The 26,558-nt window shown below is 36.2% G+C and overlaps 1 protein-coding gene across 1 annotated transcript in view; it reads right to left on the bottom strand.

Annotated features, from left to right (window-relative positions):
- LOC115211992 (twinfilin-1) overlaps positions 1 to 26,558 on the bottom strand; it is a 50,664-nt gene that overhangs the window by 7,515 nt on the left and 16,591 nt on the right. The window contains exons 2-8 of the mRNA XM_029780773.2: positions 21,970 to 22,047; positions 18,875 to 18,925; positions 15,661 to 15,788; positions 14,224 to 14,319; positions 11,766 to 11,870; positions 8,261 to 8,386; positions 3,702 to 3,852 (exon numbers count right to left, since the gene is read on the bottom strand). Of these exons, the coding sequence (XP_029636633.1) occupies positions 3,702 to 3,852; positions 8,261 to 8,386; positions 11,766 to 11,870; positions 14,224 to 14,319; positions 15,661 to 15,788; positions 18,875 to 18,925; positions 21,970 to 22,047 (735 nt within the window). The remainder of the gene's footprint in view (positions 1 to 3,701; positions 3,853 to 8,260; positions 8,387 to 11,765; positions 11,871 to 14,223; positions 14,320 to 15,660; positions 15,789 to 18,874; positions 18,926 to 21,969; positions 22,048 to 26,558) is intronic.

The raw sequence follows: 26,558 nt of genomic DNA on the forward strand, positions 1-26,558 counted from the left end.
CAGCTATTCAAGTTGACAGCAGTATGACAGATAAGGTAATATGAAGACAGGGGAAGCCCTTGGTTTATTGGGAGTCAGCACGGAGATGCTTAAAATATCTGATGGAGTAGGATACAATCTGGTCACCTGTACAGTTAATAAAGTTGTTCAGGAAAGTGTCATCTCCAATAATTGATGTAGCAGCATTATAGTCAGCTGCTACAAGAGTAAGGGAGATGTCTGAGAGAGAAGTAATTACAGAGACATCAAATAGCTGGACCATGGTCATCAAAGTTATGAAAAGAGTTATAGCCCAATCAATTAGGAACAGAATCAGATTAGTTGAAATGCAGTTTGAATTTGTGCCAAGGAGAAGCACTACTGATGTTATCCTAAAAGTCAGACAACTTCAGAAGTATTTAACAAAGAATAAACCATTGGACTAGGCTTTTCTTGACTTGGAGAAAGCCTTTGACAGAGTACTCCATTGTGTGATATGGTGGGCTCTGAGGAAGCTAGGGGTAGACAAGTGGCCTGTGAAAGATGTATAGGCCATGTTCAGAGGGTCTATCAGTAAAGTGACAGTAAGGTGAGAGTTAAACAGGAATATAGTGATGAAATTAAGGTTTGGTTCTCAGTCCCCTCCTTTTCATCATTGTCCTCCAGGCCTGTTCAAGACCAGCCAGCTGCCCCTGGGAACTGCTCTATGCTAATGATCTTGCTTTCATAGCAGATTCTGCAACAGAACTAGAAAAGAAATTCCAGACATGGAAACAAAACCTGGAGTTAAACGACATTGAGGTTAACTTAGCAAAGACCAAGGTTCTAATAAACAAGAAAACAGACAGAATCCAACCCACTTCAGGTAAATGACCCAGTTTGATATGTAGGAAGAGTGTATGCAGGAATTTCATAAGGTGTACCCAGTACAAACTATGGACAAACAAGAGGTATAGTGGAATAATAAGAAGGTTAACAGAGAAAGAAGTGCTTGTATGTGGAAGATGCACAGGAGGAATAAAGTCTACAGAGACACAGGAAATTGATTTTTTCTCAAATACCCCAGAGAGTTTGTGGATAATTTCTGCTAATTAGTTCCCAGGGAACCTAATTAGCAGTGGAGGAGGATGTATGGAAAGTGTAATTGCTTGAATAAGAATAGGATGGAGAAAATTCAGAGAACTTTTACTTCTGTCAGCAACCAAATGTATAGAAACTCCAATGCTACATGGTAGTGAGATGTGGGCTCTGAATGCAGACAACTAGAAAAGAATAAAGTTAGTATGCTCCGTTGGATGTGCAATGTCAGTGTACACACGTGACAGAGGACTAGTATATTGTGAGTTAGTGTAGGAGGAATTAGATGCAATGTGCAAGAGAGAAGACTACACTGGTTTGGTCATATGATGCATATGAACGTGGACAGTTGCATAAAGTGCCAATCACTTAAAAGTAAAGGGAACTTGTGGAAGAGGGAGACCCAGGAGGATATGAGACAAAGTATTGCAGGCTGATCAAGACATTGAGCCTTACAAACCTACAAAGATGACAAATAACCAAGATACCTGGCATCTTGCTATACTCAAGGCTACCACAGCAAAATTGATGTCCTAAAACTCACCTTGGTAATATTTATCTGTGAGGGGCTCTGCCCCACACATACTTGCATCCTCTCTGCTCTGTCAACCATGTCCCCCCTCATTTCATCCCCTAACACTCATCACTTCTCTATCACCTGAGAGCAGAAACAGCATATACTACATCCTCCTGCTTCCTCCACTTACCCACCTTTCCACACCTGAAACACTTCTATTTCCCATTATCTTTCCCTGCTTACTGTCTCCGCCAATCAACTCCTTTCTATGCCTTCTCTCCCTTGTGTTATTAACACTCTTGCCTATCTGTTCTCACTCCCAATGCCCTCCCATATCTACAGCACCCCACCCCTGACCCTGATCCTCTCCTATATCTACTCCATCATTTACTCCACTATCACCTGTCTCAACACATCTTCACCACCATCACTAACTATCTCTCTTTATTTTACAATCTAAGTAGCCTACTCTCTTCATCTTACTCTCTAACTCACTATCCTTTCTTTTCCAACTGGAATATCCATGTATTTCTCTACAGCAAGACACCTATCCTTGTCCATCTATACCTCTAATTTCTCATCAACTAGCACAAAGTATAAATCTCATCACTACAATTGCAGCATGGAAGATGCTTGTAAGCCGTTTAAGAACACACAAAAATCTGTTAGTTTCACTTCAACATTTAAATATAATTTGTGTCAAATTATTTTTGTCACTTAGAAACCACGACCTGTTCCCTGACAAAACTTTGTGGTGCATTATCATTATCATTATTATTATTATTATTATTATTATTATTATCATTATTATGGCAGCAAGCTTGCAGACTCATTAGCATCCCAGGTGAAATGCCCAGCAGCATTTCAGCCATTGCTATGTTCTGAGTTCCAATTCCGCTGAGGTCAACTTTACCTTTCATCCTTTCAGGTTCAATTAAATAAGTACCAGTTACATACTGGGATCGATGTAATCAACTTAATCCCTTCCCCCAAATTTGAGGTTTTGTGTTTCCAGTAGAAAGGATTATTACTATTATTATTGAGTGAGAGAGCAGTGCATGCCATCAAAGTGACACTGGGGTAAAATATACGAAGCTCAGTATACCCATCATGACTACCTGTCTGATAAGGGAACACCTGACAAGCAAATCTGTGGTATTGAGCAGAATATTTGTTGCAACCCATCTTTTATACCAAGACAAAACAATGTACAGGATAACACTTCCAATCAGTTAAGATCAGAAGCCATGGGAACCACTGTCTGATACTGCATCAGATTATTATTATTATTATTATTATTATTATTATTTTATTATTATTATTATTACTACTACTACTACTACGACGACGAAGAAGAAGAAGAAGAATGAGGAGGAGGAGGAGGACTTTTCCCTAGATGAAAACCACAGCTTCTGGTGTTTTAACTACACACATTAAATATGTTACATTTTAGTTTTTACTATAGAACTGCTTTCATTGCATAATAGAAATCTATTCTGCTTATGCAGTGCAATTACAAACCAGTGTGTAGTTTATACACTCTCTGTATATACATCATTCTAGGCGATTCAATTTGATTGCAGAAGTGACATGCCCACATGACATTACTAAAGCACAATAATAAGAAAACATGTGTCTGTCAGTCTTGCAATCACATCACAGGTGATTTTTGTTTCACCTAGTTCTGAAGTTTACTGTGTTTTTGAACACAATTCCCTGTAAAGAGTCTTTCCTTGGATGAAGACCACAGCTTCTAGTGTTTCAACTACATGCATGCATTAACCCTTTATCATTTAAACCAGCCTTATCTAACCCAAATATTATATATGTTTTATGTTCAAAGTAGCCATATCATACTGCTCACACTTATGCTACAATGTTATTCTAAAGATAAACAATCACATCATTGAATCTTGAAGTTACAAGATAATGCCTGATCAATTCAAAAGAATGTGAATAAATTAGCATTACATTTGACAAAATAAATTGAGGGTTAAAAGGGCTAAGTTAGTTATATTGATTTTGGGTTGAATATATATGTGTGTATGTTTATACAAACATCATACAGACACAGTTACACTTATACAAAGAAAGAACAAAAAAAAGGGGAAAAAAAAGGCATACAAACCAATGCTCTCTATAAAGTCTCCTTCATGGGTATGTTTGAATATAAAGAAATGATACCGGGCATGGTTATCAGGCACTTTCATTGGTAATGAACTGACGTCTATGTCGGCTTCAGTTTCTAAGCAAATTCTTTCTCTTTCAATATCAATACTCTGAAGATAAGAAACAAAACCAACGATCAAGATTTATGCCCAAGGCACATGGAATGTAGGGAAACAACAGAATGATGGAATGAGGTAGCTCTTAGCCTATTACTGTCACTAGATTTTTAAAGCATGTTAGGGTTGTTATAGTGAACAGTTGGACATACTTACACATGTGTGCCAGACTGACTTTGTTTCCTCATAACTTCCAGAAAAATAGATATTTTTGATGAAATTTTCTACAAATACCTTTCAGATGGTGTAGATTATAATTAGATCAGAATTTAAGGATGAAAAATAAATATTGGTGGTCACGCATTCATACATACTGACACACATCACACATATATATATATATATACAAAAGAAAACTTGAAATTTTGTAAGAATTATGATGTGTGTTAGTATGTATGTGTGTGTGCTGACCATTTATTTCTTTTATTTTTCACTTTAAATTCTAATATGATCAGAATGTATTCCATCTGAAAGATATTTGCAGAAAACTTTATTAACCAAAATATTCATTTTCCTGAAAATTTTAAGGGAACCCAGTCAGGGATCAGGTGGTGGGGGTGGGGGGCACACATGTGTAGATACGCCAACAGGTTGACCTTTGCTTATCTGCTTCTAACTGAAAAACAGCTTAATTTGAAATTATATTTCATGGCATAGCAGTAAAGATTTCAGGTTCAATCCCACTATGTGGCACCTTGGGCAAGTAATTTCTATTTTACCCTCAGGTTGACCATTGCTTTAGGAGTGCAATTTTGTAAACAGAAACTATACAGAAACACATTGTGTGTGTGTGTTTGTTATCATTATCATTTAAACATACACTGTATGTGTGTGTATGTGTGTGTGTATCAACATGTTTATGAGAAAAACATAAGCATTGAGACATAAAAAGATATTCATTGCTTGACACTCTGTGTTGATGGATTGTTAATCAGAACAATCTCCACAGCCAATGGCTTTCTTCGTTTCATTTTTTTATCGGTATCAGCTTGGATTCATATAATCAGGTGTAAGAAGAAATACCCTAAAGATAGGTCGAATGGCATTTGTTAAACAGATTTTCTACAGTTGGGTGCTCTTCCTGTCACCAACTTTCTTCTGTTTCCAAGCAAGATAATATTCCCCCCATGGTCAAACATTTTAAATGGAACACTAGAAACAAACAACACTGCTGGTATGACAGTGATGCTTGTTTACAACCATGATGTCAAGACAAGGCTTCACACACACACACACACACACACACTCATATGGGTTTCTTCCAGTTTCAATCTACTAAACATATTCGCAAGGCTTTGGTCAGCCTGGAGCTATACAGATAATACTTGTCTAAGATGCTGCACAGTGGGACTGAACTTGAGATTATGCGATTGGGAAGCAAGCTTCTCAACCACACAGCCATGCCTGATTACCATGTTTGTTGTTTTGTTTTTTTCTAAAGTTCTCTAATAATGAGATTAGTATTAGAAAAAGCAAAATCTATGGGTTCTTTTTTTTTCAATGAATGCTTTGTTTTAAAACAAAATATATTGCAAAAAACAACAATGACAAGGTCATCCCATAAGTAATGTGGTCTTTCTGTAGTAGGCTTTGAAAAAATAAAAAAGGCAAGTGAGGTACCAATTTAATCAACAATATATTCCCCATCTGAATCAATATCCTTCCAATGCTATAAAAAGTTTTTTATGCCATTCCTATAGAAATCAGCTGGCTTAGAAGAGAACATCTCTTGAAGGTCCGTTTCAAGTGCCTCTAAGGAATTGTATTCTTTTCCATCAATAAAATTTTGCAAACTTTGGAATAAATAATAATCCAAAGGATATGGAAACCTTTCCCAACCTAGCTCCCCAATCTTGGTACATGTAATTCTTGCCCTATGAGATCTGGCATTGTCATGATGGAAAATGATACACATTCAATCGAATAGGAAGCATCTTTTTTCTGCAAGTTTTTCATTGTCTACCAATTTGTTCACAGTACACTTGAACTGTAATTGTCTGGTTTTGTGGCAAAGTTCCAAAGTGTATTACACCAAACATGTTCCAGTAAACTTTCTGAGGATGATCTTTTTTTTTTTAGATGGGTCCTACTTGTTCTCCTAGTTGAACCCATTGACATTGGTGACTAACATAATTATAGAGTATCCCCTTTTCATCATAATCACTAAGCAGTTCAAAAATGGAGGCTTTTTTCTCACATGAATAAAGAGCAGTGCAGATATTGACATGTTCTCTTTGATTGTTTTCACTCAGTTCATCTGGAACCCACTTTCAAAGCTTAGACACAATTCCAAGTTTTTGCATATGGCGATAGATAGTTGTATATAGATTTCTTCCAGTAATAGCTTTCAATACATCATTATCAAAACAGACAGGGCACCCAGAACGGCAAACAACTTCGAAATTTATAGAACCATCATTGGCACTTGCAATTATTCAAAACACTTTCATTATACACTTCTTGCACATTTTTTACAATTCTTGCATTGTTGCCTTTTTTATGCTCGTAAAGCATGATGTGTCTAATGTGCTCTTCTGTAGCCTCCATTCTCATGAGGGTAATTAAAGCAACAAATTATTACTTGTGTGTCTGCAAGCCAGAATCTCTCTAATTGAAGCTTTCCTTGCTCTGTGGTGTTTATGCACCCATGAAAAAATATTGTTTAAATATGTTAGAGCATGTTTCACCAAGTACAGTCTGATAAACAACATTACTTATATATAAACAACATTACTTCATCATCATCATCATCATCATCATCGTTTAGCGTCCGCTTTCCATGCTAGCATGGGTTGGACGGGTCAACTGGGGTCTGTGAAGCTGGAAGGCTTCGTCAGGCCCAGTCAGATCTGGCAGTGTTTCTACGGCTGGATGCCCTTCCTACTTATATATATATATATATATAAACAATATATATATATATATATATATAATAATAAATATTAGGGAATAAATCCAAATTTACAGGGAAAAATCAGATTTAGGATTAAATCCAATTTTATAGTAAAATATTATATAATATAATTCGAGACAAAACCACTATTTTGCAAAACAAACAAGGAAAGACTTAATGAATACATAAAAATTTTTAATATAAAGAAATAAACCGCCACTACAATCGTTTCATGTCTTCAATGACATTCGTCAGGTGGATTTTCGATCTAAAATATCAATCTCCTAATCTGTTTTAATTTATGAAGACTTCATAAATTAAAACAAATTAGGAGATTGATATTTTAGATCGAAAATCCACCTGACGAATGTCATTGAAGACATGAAACGATTGTAGTGGCGGTTTATTTCTTTATATTAAAAATTTTTATGTATTGATTAAGTCTTTCCTTGTTTGTTTTGCAAAATAGTGGTTTTGTCTCGAATTATATTATATATATATATATATATATATAAACAATATATATATATATATATATATATATATATAAACTAGAGGGATGAGGTGGTGAAGCATGATCTACAAACTTTGGCTTCATGGAGGCAATGACTAGTGACCGAGACATTTGGCGATATGCTGTGCTTGAGAAGACTTGACAAGCCAAGTGAAATCGCAGCCGTGGCTGATGCTGGCACCACATAACGAGCACCCATGCAGGTGAAACATAAAAAGCGCCTTTCAAGCATTGACACTCATGGAAGCAAAGTGGTTGAGTTCCTTTCAAATGTTGGGCTTCACAAAGGCAATGACCATGACCTTTGGCATTATGTTGGGCTTCAAGCATTGGACCTCACAGAGTCCATTTGGCACTATGCCGTGCTTGAATCGTGGCAGATACCAGTGTCACACAAATGGTACCCATGTCGGTGGCACGTAAAAGCACCCATTACACTCTTGGAGTGGTTAACATTAGGAAGGGTATCAAGCTGTAGAAACCATATCAAAACAGACTAGAGTCTGGTGCAGCATTCAAGCTTGCTAGCCCTGGTCAAACCATCCAGCTCATGCCAGCATGGACAACAGACTTTAAATGATGATGTTGACAGGCCAAAAGAAACTATGCTCAGCCACTTATGATAAACAACTCAAAGAAAAGTCTGGGAGTGAATAAACACTTAATCTATAATTGTTAGTCAGGCAAAATATATCTTGTCAGACAAATGACTATGGACTAAATGTCTGTGTGTGTGTGTGTGCATATATATATATATATAGATATGGACATATATATATATATATATATACATATATATATACACATATATATACATATATACATACATATATACACATATATACATATATACATACATATATATACATATATATACATACATATATATATATATGTGTATATATATATATATATATATATATATATATATATATATATATATATATACATGTATGGTGTATGGTGTTGGTAATAATGGTAAATAAAATACTTACAATCTGGACATAAGTTATTAAACCATTCCTCAGGCGCTCCAAAGCCGCAACACAGTCATTTGCTATAGGGAATGCTAGACCTTGCATAGTTTGATTCTTTGTATCAATGTTCACATCAGTATTCACCTAAAAAAAAGAAGAAAACAGACATATATAATATGTATGCATTTACATGTATACAATACTGATTCTATAAGGTAATTCAACATGTTAGTAATAGCAACCAAATCTTTTAGAAATCCCACCCTAATATCTTAAAAAAGTGAAAGAACATGATGAACAATGTAGGTAATTCTAGATATACGTCATCATAGGACTTCTTATTCAGAGCAGCACTGAAGTTAAACAATAACTGGTATAGTCAACACTCTGTTCAGGGCAATGAAAGTGAAGAAAGACTAAGCACAATACCAGATTAAATGCCATACAATATTTAGTTTTGTTCCTCTATGTTCAGAGTTCAAACTCCTACAAGAATCAACTGAGGTTTTTTTTTCTTTTACATGACTTAACCTGAAGGGAAGGGCCTTTTTTCTGTGGTAACTGAGATTGGTTGAAAGTAGGGACTAAGTTCTCATCAGACCGAAGACTTTCACTGAATGCTCGCAATTGAGTGGATTCAGCAAGAAACATCAAGTCCTGGTAAACCAGTAAGATGGATTATGTCCACCAAACCAAACGCAAGGGCAGCTCTTCATCCACTGAGTTTCCAGACAATTTCTACCTACCAAATGTGAGTTACAAGGCTTTGGTAGGAGACCATGCAATGGAATCAAACTGAAAACCACATAGTTGCAAAGCAAACTTCTTCACTACACGACCAAGCCTGCTCTTCGTGCTAACAAGATCAATAAAAAAGAAATATCAGTCATGTACCAGGGTTGATTAAATCAAATATACTTCCTCTTAGTTCCAAGATCTTGCGCCAAAGTTAGAAATTGTTATTATTGTAGGGGCTGTTGACGTGTTTAGTGAGATGTCAACCTCAATAATATGTGTATAATTAAAAAGAAATATGAGCTAAGGGAAATAACTCAAAAGCAAGAGTTCAGCCAACCTCAAAATAACATTTATTCATGTTATTTTGCCTATCTATGTCTTTACATTTGAGAGGATTTGCCAAATACATGCCACTCGATTTACTAGAATTAGTAGCCAAATCGCCTGCTTTTCACACCTTACAGTCTTAAAACACGATGGATTGGGTAGGGTTCCTGAGAGTATTGTACCTGAGTAAAATAAGGAATGATCACAATTTGAATGTTGGTAATCACAGGTCTGCTCAAAGGCCAAGTAACAACATATCTTTGGATCATATCTCATCAGCAGTACCATACTACATACCAGACTTGACTTGACTTGACTTTGCCTACAATTTCTCCATGTTCAACAAAGCAAGTAACAGTAATACACTGAGATCAATTTAATCAACAATATCCCCAGGTTTATAAAAATTAACCTTGTTACTTGTCCAATGAAACTGAGATTTGATATGATATAACTATTTAATGCTTAGGTTAAGGCAGTTGTGTAATTAAGAAGCTTGCTTTGCAATTACAGGGTTTCAAGTTGAATCTCACTGTGCAGCATCTTGGACAAGCATCTTCTATTGCATCCTTGAGCCAACCAATGCTTTGTGAGTAAAATTGGTAAACAGAAAATATGAGGAAGCCTACCACATATACATTCAAAAATGTGTGTATGTATGTTGTGTGTGTATGTATGTTGTGTGTGTATGTATATATATATATATATATATATATATATAAAAGTGAGTTCGGAGGGGTATAATATCTGGGCAGATACCATATTAGCTCTTAGTTGAGTTCCAGTTAATAGTGTCTAATGACTGTGATTACAATTAGCTGTTAGTTGCTCTGTGGACTCTTCCAATGGGTAATTCTGTGTACTCTTCGCAAGATGGTACAAATCGTCTGGAGTATATATTAATATTCATCATCATCATCATTCTTTAACATTCGCTTTCCATGCTAGCATGGGTTGGACGATTTGACTGAGGACTGGCGAACCAGATGGTTGCGCCAAAGAGTTCTCCATCCACAAAATTTATTTCATAGTTATATACAGCGTATTATAATGACCTGCATGTGTTTCTGCAACAGCAGCTACTCGCTGTTGAAAATGCAGCCTTGGTGCAGCTACATCGGGGTATATCCATTTGGTCGTCCTCATGTGTGTGTGTGTGAGCATAAATGTTGATTCAGCATGTCATCATTAGAATCATCTAGGTGAAAGACGATGACATCGTTTACTATCTTCAGTGAACAAATCTTCCCAAAGTGTATCAGAGACATGATGGTCAGTGGAATGAGAAAGAAATAAAATACATAATTTGAAAAGCAAGTAAGGGTTTGGTGTCAAGAACATCTGGACAGAAAATCTGCTTCATTAAAACAACAATGATGAAGATTTAATATCCAATATGTGATGTTGTTATTCCAGCTGTAACCATCCTATTGTTTTAGGTATAGTACAGATAAGACTACAATATCCAATGTTATTTTAGCCAGAGAGGTGAAATTTGAGAGAGATCTGGCTACTATTTCTAAAAGGTGATTTATTGCATAGAAATCTCATTTGAATAGCAAATGCTGTAGTGTGAAGAAAAACAGGTATAAAATATCACCTTAACAGTCCAGAAAGATGAAAGAGACCAGCTGAGCATTAAAGACATCAGCCAATGTGCAATAATTCTGCTGGTACATCAATGACCTTTTCCCCATCACCTACAACATCCACTCCTCTACAGATGATCTCCTCACTTCATTCCTCCCTAACTTTTCATATTCAAACTTCATTCACCAGCAATGCACTGGCATGCACCAAAGTTGTTGCACCTATCTTGTCTCCATCAATAGTGAAAGAACATAATCACTACACACACAAAAAAAACTCACTGCACATCTCCCACAAACACAAGTGGTAGTAGTACGGGTTCATGCACTGCAACAGTGCATTACAGCAACAGAGCATCACTGCAAAAGTGCATCACTGCATCCACCATTTGTTGGCAATTCCCTACACCTTTGCACTATTCAGGTAATAACCCTTCAATAATTGGGTAGTCGTTGCTGATAAGGATTTTATGAGGTCAAAATGCAAACCCTTCCTCAACCTCTTTTAGCTGCTCTTTACAAAACACAGAGGAAATGTTGGGTCTCTTCTTTGATATGCTGGTCGCCACACTAAACTAGAGCAGGTACACAACACACCACCCAGTCCAGGAAATGAACTCACAATCACCAGATCATGAGTGCAACACCCTAACCATTAGGTCACACACCTTTACACAGCATGTAACAAAAGAAAATTCCCATCCATGCTGGCAAGAAAAAATATATAAATAAAATAAATGTAAAGTAAGAAAAATAATTTTAAAAAGTTTAAAGAAAAAAAAAACCAACACTGAAAATATGAACAAAGATATGAAAAGAGACAGTAAGAAACAAACTGCCTGACAATGCTGAAGATGAAAAATACTTACTTCAGTTTTCCTAATAATTTCTAGTTCTTCCTCAGCAAACGTTAGTGGAGCAGGTGCCTTTTGGAATTCTATGTGTTTGAGAAAGCCATTCAGAGAGATATCCTCCTAAAAATATTAAAGTATGTAAAGTTGATAAGTATTTGATCCCAGGTTGGATTTACATAACGAAATGACAAGAGAGGAAGAGAAATACTAAGGGGTGGTGAAATAATCTGTGGAGACACCAAAGATGGAGGAGCTTGATAAGTGAGGCTGAAGAGACTACTGACTATGGTGAGAAGGAATCAACAATAGTGAGGTGACAGAGAGATATGGTTAAGGGGAAACACTAACAACAGTTGGATAGGAGATAGACAGGAACAACTGGGATATGGGAAGAGACAGTGACATCAAATGGTAGGAGATTAAGACAATAGTGGGATGAGAGAGAGACTGTGATAATAGTGAGGTAGGAGAGAAAGATTGTAACAACTATAGGTTAGAAGAGAAAGACTACTATAAAAGTGGTGTAGAACTAGAGCTCTTAAAATCATATTAAATACTAAGTCTTAGTATCACTAATGACCTCCCTTGGTAGTCTTCCTCACATCTACAAGAAAAAAACTGCATCCCAAAGACTGACCTGGCTCTACTATACCCACATCTGAAACAATGCAGCTACTGCACATATGAAAATCCAAGACTACCCAAAAGAAAGTCATCAAACTGATTGGCAAGGTCCCACTCTATCAGCATATTCTAACTGCTAACCCACAGACATGCAGTATTTTCACTCTGCCTCTGAATTTCATGAAAAGTAGTAGCATGGCACTTTCAGAAAATAATGGACATTAGAAAGTAACCTAAAAAACAATATATATACATATATATATATCATCATCATTATCATCATCGCTTAATGTCCGCCATCCATGCTGGCATGGGTTGGACAGTTTGACAGGAGCCAGCCAGGTAGAAGACTATAACATACTTCTGTGTCTGTTTTGGCATGGTTTTTATGGCTGGATGCCCTTCCTAACACCAACCACCCCACAGAGTAGACCAAATGCTTTTTATGTGGCATCAGCACAGGTGAGGTCAGTTTTGGCATGGTTTTTATAGCGGATGCCCTTTCAAATGCCAACCACTTCAGTGTGGACTGGAAGCTTTTTATGTGGCACCAGTACCAGCAGGGTCGCCAAGTAACCTGCAAGTCAAGGAATTTTGAGAGGAGAGGAGGCATTGGAGGTGGTGATCTTGTGTTGGATGATGAAAGTATAGAGTGTGACAGTGAGACAGAAACAGGTGTCTTGCTATAGAGGTATGGTCATGTGCTGCATGAGAGCTGTGTGAAGAAGTGTCACTCCCTAACAGTGGAATCATCAGGCAACACACAGTACTTGAGGAGACCTAATGAGTCGAGTGAAATCAAAAATCAAACCATAATCAAATGGAAATTGTAGTTGTGGCCAATGCCAGTGCCACCCAACTGGCTCCCATGCTAGTGGCACGCAATAAGCACCATTCATGTGTGGGTCGTTGCCAGTGCCCACCTGACTGGCTCCCCATGCCAGTGGCACATAAAAAGCACCCACTACACTTTCAGAGTAGTTGGTGTTAGGAAGGGCATCCAGCTGTAGAAACACTGCCAGATCAGATTGGAGCCTGGTGCGGCCTCCTGGCTTGCCAGTTCCCAGTCAAACTGTCCAACCCATGCCAGCACAGAAAACGGACGTTAAATGATGATGATGATGATGATGATAATATAAATACAAGTACAACATCAATTTTGAGGAACAGTTGGTTCTGAAGCCTTTCTAGTTGAATGTTTTTTTTTAAACCAGAGGTCAACAGACCTTAAATCAAATTTACTTAAATAATTAAAAAAAATACAGGTATCTGTTCCCTCTCTCTCTCTCTTTCGGAGAGGCACTGAGCAGCTATACGCACACATACACACACGGCAGTAGTAACTCCTTCCTACCGAATTCAATCACAAAGCTCCGGTCGGCTCGGGACTATAGCGGAAGACACCTACCCAAAGTGCCACACAGTGGGACTGAACCCGAAACCATGTAGTTCATTAGTGAAAATTAGTGTGGATCATAAAAGGTTCCAGACCATCAGTGACTAGAAAGTTGGTGTTGTACCTGAATATAAGCATTGTTTGCAGGTGGTTTCTAATGTACTTAGTTGATAATTTAATAGGATTCTGACCGTTAAAAAATAAGATTTTCAAGTAGGAAATAGTGAAAATTAAAAAATAGTAGCAGTAACCCTGGCAACCTATATTGATTTGTAGCAGTTAAAGTTGAAAATGAACAGCAAAATAACAGGTGTAGAGAATGTACAACAGTTATGGGACAGCTTCTTCCACCTGGCTAAAGTTGAAAGAGAAGAGATAACAACAGGGGGAGTGAAAGAGAGACTATGACAATAATGGTGGTGGATTATATTTCCATAAAAAATTGTGACTTACTTCAACTGTGCCAAATAATTCTTCTTTTATTGCACCTCCGCCAAACTCAGATTTCAAGGTTGCCCTTGTAGCAGCGTATACCATTTTCTCGCGCACCTAGATGAGAAGGAAGTCATCAAGACAAAAGTGAAAAAAAAAAAAGGAATAGAAACCTCAATAGTAAACATTTATGAAATGTTTATGGGAAAACCATAAAGTAATATTTATTTGTCTTCGAGAAAGGGGACCAAAATTACTTATACAGAATGGATCCATTTTAGAACTGTAGTGATAGAAACGATTATATAAGGCTGTGATTATAAGAGTATCACTTATGCCACAGTCCCATTGAAAGATTTGAACTTAGCACAGCAAAATCATTTGTCAACATCTGTTAATTAGGTGTAGGAGTGGCTGTGTGGTAAGTAGCTTGCTTACCAACCACATGGTTCAGTCCCACTGCGTAGCATCTTGGGCAACTGTCTTCTACTATAGCCCCAGGCCAACCAAAGCCTTGTGAGTGGATTTGGTAGACGGAAACTGAAAGAAGCCTGTTGTATATATATGTGTGTGTGTGTGTCTGTGTTTGTCCCCCCAACATTGCTTGACAACTGATGCTGGTGTGTTTACATGCCCGTAACTTAGCAGTTCAGCAAAAGAGACCGATAGAATAAGTACTAGGCTTTCAAAGAATAAGTCCTGGGGTCGATTTGATCGATAAAGGCAGTGCTCCAGCATGGCCACAGTCAAATGACCGAAACAAGTAAAAGAGTGTTTGCTACTGATGAAAACTGTTAGCAATAATCTACTCATGATTCTTGTCTTTAATAATTCTACCAAGCCACTAACATAATGATGATGATGGTTTCTAATTTAGGCACAAGGCCAGCAGTTTAGGGTTAGGGTTATAATGAAGCAACCCCAGTACTGGGGTTTTATTTATCAACTCCAGAAGAATGAAAAACAAAGTTGAGTTCAGTGAGATTTGAATTCAGAACATTAAAGAGTTGGAATAAATACTTCAAGACATATTGTTTGGTGTTCTGACAATTCTGCCAAATAATAACTTCTTACATAAATACAAAGCCAGAAATTTTGCAGAGAGAACAGTCAATAATATTGACCTCACTACCAGATAAGTAGTTATTTTACTAATCCTGGTCGGGGTAAAAGTTGACCTTGGCAGGATTTGAACACAGAACATAAAAATCATTGGTACTCTCTTTGATGCTCTAATGATTCTACCAATCCATCACCTTGGCAAAAGACTACTAATTTGGTAAGGAAGAGGGACAGCTTTTTGAATCAACCCTTCTTTATTACTTGTAGTCATTTTATCATCACTGAAGGTATCAAATGCTAAAGGTGACTTCAGGGAAATTTGAACCCTGAACAGAAACAAGAATGAAGAAAAAAAAAATTCAGTAAAATATTTAATCTGAAAATAATAATACTTACCGGTGAAAAGTCCGGAGACCAAGCAATAAAGAGCCATTCATATCCAAGGTTATTTTTTGTATCCAAGCGATATAGTAAGTAAGAAGGTTTCTTATCATCCAAATTGGCAAGGACCATTTTATCATAATGTGAAAGATCTGTTAAGGATATTATATACGTCTGTGGCATCTGTTAGTCACATAAAATCATAGATCCATAACCAGGAAGTATTGATTCATAAACAACACACACATACAGAGAGAGACAGGGGAGAGACAGACAGACAGACAATGAAAATGAGCTGAGAGAAGTGAGTGGCATGAATCTGGGCTACAAAGACGTAAGTTAAATGACATCCATAATAAATTCTTGATTTTAATGAAATTAGATCTTCACTTCAAGCAAAGATAAAACAAACACCTAGTGGCAACTGCAACAAACTCTGAACAAAGAAGGGAGATAATCTCAAGGAATCATTAATTACCCAGAATTGACAAGATGGTATAATATCATTACTATCAACAACATTTTAATACCACTTTCCGTGCTAGTATATACTGGACAGAACATCGCAGACCAAGTCGTTTCTTTTTGGGAACCATCATTCCCATTGACTGGTGTGCTCACACATACTATTTCGGTTAGTTTCTATGGCTGGATGCAATTCCAATCACCAACTGCATTACAGAGTATACTGGATACATTTTCTCAAGGTACCAATATCAGAGAGGTTGAGTAGTCCTTAACAAAACAGGAATAAAAGGACCTCACAGAACGACACCTTCTCTGCTTATTTACCAAAGACTCTACCGTGTATACTGGCTGCATTTACCATGGCACCAACACTAAAGACACTGCCTTGTTCATATATACATGGGTTGGACAAAATAATGGAAACACCTAGCATCATAATTTTGAAATATTTATAAAACCGTCAAAAGCTTGTTTATTTTTATGTTTTTTTTTATTTATTATTAGTGTTGCTTAATAGGTTTTGCTAAAATTGCTGTTTCTTTTCAGATATCATCAGAAAAAGGTAATTAAAATTCATTAAAATGACAAATCTATCGGACTTTCAAAGAGGTCAAATTGTTGGTGCTCATATGGCAGGCGCTAGTGTAACGAAAACAGCCAAAATGTTTGGTGTATCAAGAAGTACTGTCTTGAAAGTAATGACAGCATTTGAGAAAGAGGGAAAACCTCCTTGTCGAAGCAAAACTCCAGAAGAAAACCAAAACTTTCAGATAGGGACCGTCGGAATTTTACACGAATTGTTAGAAAGGATCACAAAAGTACAGCTCCAAAATTACTGCAGAGCTTAATGACCACCTCAAGAACCCAGTTTCCACAAAAACTGTTTGCCAGAAGTTGCACAAAGCCAGATTTCACAGGAAGGCTTCAATCAGAAAACCATACTTTCAAAAACAAACGTTGCAAAGTGTTTAGAGTGGAGTAAAAACCTACAGAATTGGTCCTTAGAGTAGTGGAAGAATGTTATTTTCTTGGACAAGTCATTCCTTTACCATATTTCTGACAATTGGCTGGGTATACATGTGGAGACAACCAAAAGAAGCATCTGACCCAGACTGCCTTCTTCCAACTGTTAAACATGGAGGATCTGTGATGATCGGGGGGGGGGGGCTATATCTTAGAAATCCACCAGTCCAATGGTTTCTCTTCATGCCATTTCTAGCATGTCAAGTCACATTTATTGGTTCATCTGTCAGGAGCTATTAAAGAGATATCTGCACCCATAAGTCCAAGCTCAAGAAAAGTTTCCTTCACAGTATTGTCACCACACTAAATAATATTCTTGTCAGGCTGTAAGAAATAGCAGTCAAATCTTCCCTCAAACCACACTCTACCATCTTCAATAAGGAAGGGTCAGACTGGCCAATAGAATCCTCCAGTTTTCATACTTGCATCTGACAGAAGAATCTTATTTGAAACCGTTTTACAGCTGGATGACTTTTTAATGCCATCTCTTATCCGTTTCCTAAGTAAGAAGTTTCTAATTCAACATGAATTCCAAGGCACAATGTAACCGGATAATTTATTGACAGGAGAAACTAACACCACCTGTTGCTCTTTCGTATAAGCAATTTCAGATGTAAAAAAAACTACATCGATAAATACACACACACCATCATCATGTAACATCCACTTTTCTATGCTTCTTTAGGTCAGATGGAATTTGCAAGGCAGATTTTCAACAGCCAAATGCCCTTCCTGTCATCAACCTTCACTTGTTTCTAAACAAAGTAATATACCCCATACCCAGATATGGTTTTTAAGGAAGACTGGCTTACTCTGTACTTTTATAGAGTACAAATGCATTATTCTTATACCAGAATATTGTTGACAGTGACCTCAAAGTTTCAGCTAGCTAAACCATCATCAAATAGCAGTCTAACAATGACTTAGCTGGCTGAAATTCCAAAGTCACTGGCAATAGCATTCTTGTATAAGAATAATAAATGTGTGTATGTGTGAAAGAGAGAGAACTTTTGTCAAGACATCACATGATGGTCGTAAATGAGCATCAACATCATGCAAGTGAGGTTGTTTCCAGATTTCTGTGGAAAACATGTCTTGCTGCGGGAAAATATTAACTTGCTTCAAAAAAGTTGGGCGTTATATATGTATGTATATATATATATATATATATATATACACACACACAAAATGTTACATATAACATAGCATTAACTACTTCTTATTTCATGTGAAAGTTAGTATTTAGATACAGCTGGTGATATTGAAGTTTTTAATTTGTGAATAAACTAACACCATAAGGAATAGTATTTTTTTTTTGTCAGTCTTTCATTAAATTTCTATCTAGGGTACATCATTGATACACATGCATACATACACACACACATGCATACATACACACACACATGCATACATACACACACACATGCACACATACATGCAAACAAATATGATTATAGACATACAAATACACAGAGGTGCAGATACACACACACACAAGTGCATATAGGACAAATGGTAGATACATACACCATGTCTGTGTGTGTGACACACATACAAACACACTCAATCACCAAAGTACTGACAGACAAGAAGACAATTACATACATACACTCGCACACAGTTACATTTCTTGAGATATTACAATACTTCTTACATCTAAATACCTGACTAAGAAAATACTACAAGGTCCATCATGAACTCAATATATATACCATTATATAAATGCAGATAAGGATATCACTTTTCCAGTCACCCTTTGGCAACAAATGTTTCTCTAAAACTAGCTCTTCTGCAATAGAGAATGAAAAAAGAAAAAAAAAATGAAAAGAAATAAAATTGGAAGATTTTTTAATAATTTTTTTAAATGATATTGATTATTAAAAAGAATGGTTTAATTTTTCAATAATAATGAATTTTTTAATACTAATGATTTTTTTAAATAATACTATTTTTAAAATAACAAAATATTTTTAATATAATGATTGTTTTTTTTCAAAATTAAAAATGGTCTTTTTAGATAATAATTTTAATAATAATTTTTGTAAATAATGAGAACTTAAATCATTTATTTTTAATAATGACTTTTGAAAACTGATTTTTTTAGATAATAATTTTTTTTTTATATAATGATTTATTTAAAGCAAAACAATAAAAATAGGTTAAAAGCACTCTTAGAGAAAAATGAACATTTTATACAAAATTACAAAGAATAAATTCAAATACATCAGTTATGAAGCTTAACCCAATAGCATTTAAACAGGCCATATCCAGCTCAAATATTGCACCTATTTTATGTACAGACTGGCCAAATTCAACCTCTCAAACCTACCCTACAATGTCATACTAAAAATAAACAAGCATATCATCGAAATCTCAACACAAAAAGATAATGCATGGTTAATTCAAAATAATGTGAATGGAAAAGCATTAGATTTGACAAAATAATCTGAATGCTAAAGAGTTAAAGTGCTTAAAGGATTTCAAACTAACTGATTTTTTTTCTAGTTACTATGGGTGTAATTGTAATTAAAACATTTTTGGCTCACAGCATCAAGTGTCTTAGCATCCACTTTACTATTTGTATTTTATGCAGCAGGCGTTCCTGGATTCTTCCTAAAATTTTTCACATCATAGTTTCTTTGCTGACCAATAGATTCTTTGCTAACATTCAAACTACTTTGCCAAATGTAATGTTTATTTATTCACATTGCTCTTAATAAATTATGTATTATCTCAAAACTTTGAGATTTCAATGATGTGATTGTTTACTTTCAGAATGACATTGTAGGATGATGTGAAAGGCTGAATCTGGCCAGTTCGAACATAAAACAATGTAGAATATTTGGATCGGTTGTGGCTGGGTTAAACATTAAAGGGTTAAGCGCCTAACTCAGAGTCATATTAATTCACTTGTTTGACATCCTCTACATAAATCATGTAAACAAATACAATTCTTAATTTACAAACTGAGCACAGCTGAATAGACATTCAAAGACAAAATCATCTGCTTCAACAATATGCATGTTTTTTAATAATATTTACCCACATTTATTTTTATTCAAAGATAGATATGAGAAAATGTCAGTTATCATGGTATTAAGTGTTTAAATAAAATGTAAAAGACACCCTGTACACTTTATGGAGTGGTTGGTATTAGGAAGGGAATCCAACCATAGAAACCAAGCCAAAACAGTCTAGAGCCTGGTGCAGCTCTCTGGCTTACCAGTTCCAGTCAAAGTGTCTAACCCACACCAGCATGGAAAATGGATGCTAAATAATAATAATAATGATGATGATGATGATGACTACGACGACGACGGCGGCGAAACTGGAGACCTGGCCTGAATGCTGACAAGGGGAACTGAACTCAGCTAAAGGTAAAGGACCAGATGTTGTCAACTAAGGACAAGTTCACAGATTAAGTCTACCAACCAAGAACTCAGAACACCAAGATCAGGGAACAAATACAGCAAACCATCATGCTTGATACTATAATAATCTTACTAATCCAGTGAGGTTTGGACTAGTATTTTATTCTTTTAAGCCCAAAAGAATGGACGTTAACACTAACTTCAGTTGGATTTGAACTTAGAGAGCAAAGAATCAAAACAAGAACTAAAATGTCCTTTGCTTTAACAAAACTGCCAAAACAGCTTACCACTCAACCATCCTGGCTTAGTCTCCTCTTCTCTAAACTATTTTCCTCGTATTTCTTCTCATTTCCTCATTACTTGAACTCCTCACCTTTATTTTTGCCGGACTTTCTCTCTCCAATCTTTAGCCTCCCTCATTTCATTCACCTTCCACCCCAGACATTTGAACTTATTACTCTAACTCTTCCTCCACCTCCTCTTCATCACTCTTTTAACTTGAATTCCTTCATCATTTACTTAACCCTTTCATTACTGTATTTATTTTGAGATGCTCTGTGTTTCTTTCAATTACTATAACAAAGTATTTAGTAAAATAACTTAGTCATTATTAAGCTAGTGTTAGGAACATAAATTGTGACTAAGGTTTGGTGGAAGATTTTAATTCAAAACTTATGAAAACAAGACATTTGTACTCAGAGCCAGAACCAGTTTCAGCCGAGTTGGTAACGAAAGGGTTAAATACAAGCAGTAACAATACTACTCTCTCTCTCTCACCCACTGCCACACACACACACACACACACACACACACTAAGAGTAAAAGCCCTGTATGCTAGATTTTACATTCCTCTTCATGGCAATTTAACTATTCTTATATCCTAATTGTTGTAAAAGCAAGAAGACTATCACCACCTTCCTGAAACTATACATTTTACCTTATAACCAAGCGCATTACTGGTATATATTTTACTGACCCACAGAAACAGAAAGCACTGATGCTATCATTACTGATACATAGTAATAAGAATATTGTCAACCATTATATATACTTACACAAATACGCATTCATACACTAACATACACAAGCATGCATATATATATATATATATATATACATGTAAATACATACATCCGTACACATGCATAATGCTTATACATGCATACACACATGTATATAGAAACATGCAAGCAAGGTAGTGTCCAGTATGGCTGAGGCAAAACTAAAAAACATGAATGTGTATGTAGATGTATGTGTATATATATATATATATATATGGTGTGTGTGTGCATATATACATACACTGACATACATGGGTCAACAGACAGACAGATATTGAAATGGGCAGTACTAAAATAACTTCATTTTCCAGGAGAAAAAAAAACATGAAAAAGAAAAATATCAATTCAAAACTATTAACATTTCAAGAGGAACACTGAAAATGCTACGGAGGTCAACTTACCATTTTCAATACTCAACTTCATAAACCGTACACCATCACTTTTAGCCTTACCAAAAAAGACTTTTAATTCCGGAGAAGCTGGGGACGAAATAAAACAAATATATTAGAAAAAAAGGAGGAAAGAATTTTAAAATATTTCAAATTAGAGATTGCATTTTTCATTTAATAGAATCATTATTTTTGTTTTCTATTTCTACTATTAGATTTCTTAAGATATTCCTCAATATCATATACATGTCAATATGTCCAATTCTTTGTAGTAATTAATGATATTAAGAAAAATTGAACCCCTGAATGTAGACTACTAAAATACTTTGCTAGAGTAGAGGTTAAGTTCAGTTGTTTAGATAACACTGTATCCTTTTATTTTTTTCTCTTTTGCAGCTTCTAGTCATACTAGGACACTGCCTTCTGGAGTTTAGTTGAGCATAATGACCATAGTTATATATATATGTGTGTGTGTGTGTATATGAGGGCACATGGCTTAGTGGTTAGGGTGTTGCACTCACAATCTGACAATCATGATTTCAATTCCCAGACTGGGCTGTGCATTGTGTTCTTGATCAAAGCACTTCATCTCACATTGATCTGCAACCACTTTGACACCTGACATGGTACACCATCCACCTGTTCAGACAACACCGATTTGATGGAAAGACTGAGCTAATGAGCAGCAGAAACATTTGATCACAATAAACAAATCATTTGCGCAGGTCATTCGACAAAAACTGAACACTCATACGTCATCTTCAATGAGAGAGTTTACCCATATAAAAGTGACCATGTGGCACCACATAAAAGTGCCATGTGATGTCACATAAAAGCGCTTGTGCGGTGTCGCATAAAAGTGCTTGTGCAGTGCCATGTAAAAGAACTCAGCACACTCTATAAAATGGCTGGCATTAGGAAGGGAATCCAGCAGTAGAAACCATGCCAAATGAGGCTGGAATCTGGTGCAACTCCACAGCTAGCCAGCTCTGGTCAAACCATCCAACTCATGCCAGCATGGACAACAGACATTAATGATGATGATGATGATGATATATATATATATATATATATTAATTCCAAGAAAGTTAGAGGTTGTGAATCCAACCAATATATTTTGTATGTAAAGCATAATATGTTATACATGTATGTATATTCTTGTAATTGTCATTTTAGTAAATAAATAAATAAGTCGTCTAAAAGTTGATGAACCACCTATTGATCCCCTCATTTTCTTATTGCTCTCTCTCTCTCTCTCTCTCTCTATATATATATATATATATATATATATATATATATATAAAAAAATGAAAATGAAAATCAAATCAAATCAAATCAAAATAGATGAACATCAATGGAATTTGTATCTTTGTGGTACCAGTGCCGGTGTCATACAAGAAAACCATCCGAACGTGGCCGTAGCCAGTACCGCATCGACTGGCCTCCGTGCTGTGGGCACGTAACAAACACCAACCGATCGTGGCCGTTCGCCAGCCTCATCTGGCACCTGTGTCGGTGACACATAAAAACACCATCCGAGCGTGGCCGTCTGCCAGCCTCGTCTGGCACCTGTGTCGGTGGCACATAAAAAAAACAAAAAAAAACACCATCCGAGCATGGCCGTTCGCCAGCCTCGTCTGGCACCTGTGTCGGTGGCACATAAAATCACCCACTACACTCTCGGAGTGGTTGGCGTTAGGAAGGGCATCCAGCTGTAGAAACACTGCCAGATCTGAGTGGCCTGGTGCAGCCTTCGGGCTCCCCAGACCCCAGTTGAACCGTCCAACCCATGCTAGCATGGAAAGCGGACGTTAAATGATGATGATGATGATGATGATATATATATAGTGTTACACTAAGTGGTGCACAATATCAGGAATTTTGACTCGAGTCAAATATAATATTACGGAGATGTACTTGCATAGCAAGTGATTTGATCTGAGATCGTGTGCTGAAACGAAAACAATTGCAGCGTGGAAGGTGTTTGTAAGCCATTTAAGAAACACACAAAGCCGTTCGATTCACTTCAACATTTAAGTTGTCAAAATATTTTCGGCGCTTTAAGACCGCGACCTATTCACTGACAACAGGTCGCGGCCTTAAAGTGACGAAAATATTTTGACAAATTAAACTTAAATGTTGAAGTGAATCAAATGGCTTTTGTGTGTTTCTTAAATGGCTTACAAACACCTTCCACGCTGCAATTGTCAAATATAATAAACTACTTCAAATCATTGTAAGAAAATCTGTGTAAGTAGAATCTGAACTGGCTGGTTTTGAAATCATATAATACATGCATATTGAATGATTTCAAAATATCACTATTTGGTTTGAATTCATTATTATGAGTGAGAGAGAGGTAAGAATAAAATGAATGGGTATTTTACAGTTACTACACAGGTTTTCAAAGCACATTTATTCAAAAGCACAAGTACAGTATGTAACTTGATGTGCAACATTACGTAACGCTATGCAAGCCCACGTCATCATAAAGCACTACTTTATCAAGTAATACACTTCAGAATATGTTTAGGTGACATGTCACCAGATATATTTATGACCTTAAAGAATAAAATGTAATCTCCATAACTGGTCAAAGTCTACTTATAAGAATTATGTCTAGAATGCCTTTGACCATAGGTTTCTTGGTGCAAGGCCTACCCAAGTTTAATGAAATGTCTTCGATAATAGGTCTCCTATTGCAGAGCTGATCAGGCTTCAAGCAAAACACCTTCAATCATAGTTTTCCTGATGCAGGGATTACTTATGTTTAAACAATATCAACAGTCAGTTTTTATATTAAACATATTACCCATTTACGATATGGTCAAATCACTATCAGCTTTCAACACTAAAATAATATATCAAACTAGCAATGCACCCCCAGCGTTGTGGTGTTATGACCTACAGCCACATTTGTATTATTTGTTCCTTTCTTATGGACAGAATCGGCACACAAGGAGTATGGAGCAAGCAACTCTTCTTTATAAACATGTGTTTTGGTCATTTTCTGATGAACAATGCTGCAGTTTCTGGCTACCAAATTCAGTCACAAGTCTGTGGTTGGCCTAGGGCTATAGTAGAAAACACTTGCCCAAGGTACCATGCAGAAGGACTAAAAGTGGAACCATGTGGTTGGGAAGCAAACTTCTCAACCACACAGTCATTCTTGTATCTAGTATGTGTGTGTGTGTGTGTATTGAGTGTTGTGTCCCACTATGTCTGAAAGTTAGTAGTTCATCAAGCAGAGATCTATAAAATAAATGCCAGATTGAAATACATACTGAGGTCAGTATGATCAATTAAATTTTCGAAAGTGATACTTCATCCTGATGATAGTCAAAAGACTAAACCCAATAAAATAATGTTTAAAGACTTAATGGCTTCAAATTTAAGGTAATGGATTACTAACCACAAGATAATGAGTTAAAAACTTCGTATTGAATTTCCATTCTATACGAAAATACTAAATGTACATCTCAGTCTACTTGACTTAACAGCAATTAACAATTGTAATTTGAAGTTGAATGGTTAGCAGTAAGAAAGATATCCAGATTTCTTAAAAAATTATAGTGCAAAATATTCCAAGAAAAAGTATTTCATAACAACAAAACACACACACACACACACACACTACACTATTTCAAGTAAAAACAAATTTACTGACCTAATCTAGAATAAAGACTACCACCAAGATACAGTTCTTATATTCAGTACTAAAGATGCCTCTACATTTGAGCAAATTTTTGTTAACTTCACAAGCCATTTTATAGGCTGGAATATAAAGGGTTTTGTTTTTGTTTTGATTTTTTTTATTGTTTAGTCAGAGGAAGTTAATTGACATGACCTCATTCCGGGACTTCTAAGATTGGAAGGAGGGGGGGAGTTATCCTGTGTCCAGACACCTAATCTGAATGTTTAAATTCCACAAAAGACCTAAAGACCAGGTTGTGATATTAAACCAGGAAACATTAAAATCTACCATCCAAGTAAGGGAATGGTCCCTCTGAAGGGCTTCCACACAGTTTCTGCATACCAAATTCAATTCAAAAGACTTTGGTCAATTTGACATTAAGGAAGGAAATGCAAGCTGAAGGTACGACATAGTAGGATTAAACCTGAAACTACAGCAATGCAAGGTAAACTTCATAACTACCTGCACCCATGGCTTTGGTAGATCTGTGACTATGGGAAAAAACAAAGCCAGGATACCATGCAATGCAACTGGACCAAAAACTACATTGTTATGAAGCAAACTTCTTAACCACAGTCATAGCTGCATCCACAGCTAGAAAGCACAAGTCTGAGCTGGTGTGGAGAAGGATCGAACCTGAAGCCATGTAGTTACAATGTACTCTTAACCCCACAGCCATGTGTGCCTCTTATATACAATCAATGGTAAAATAAAGACTAGAGGTTCAGCTAACCAAATTGAATCCATTTACAAGAATAAATATTGTAATTCTTGTAATTGACAATCAGGAGATTCAGATGCAACCACCAATCTTCTTTCGTTCATTGCCTCTTCAAGCTCCCTCTGAGATGAAAAGGGTTGGTGGGCTTGAGTTCTCTTCAGACCTGATTTATTCCCTAAACCTTTG

This window comes from Octopus sinensis, linkage group LG5, assembly GCF_006345805.1.
Source record: "Octopus sinensis linkage group LG5, ASM634580v1, whole genome shotgun sequence".
In the NCBI taxonomy this organism is placed as follows: domain Eukaryota; kingdom Metazoa; phylum Mollusca; class Cephalopoda; order Octopoda; family Octopodidae; genus Octopus; species Octopus sinensis.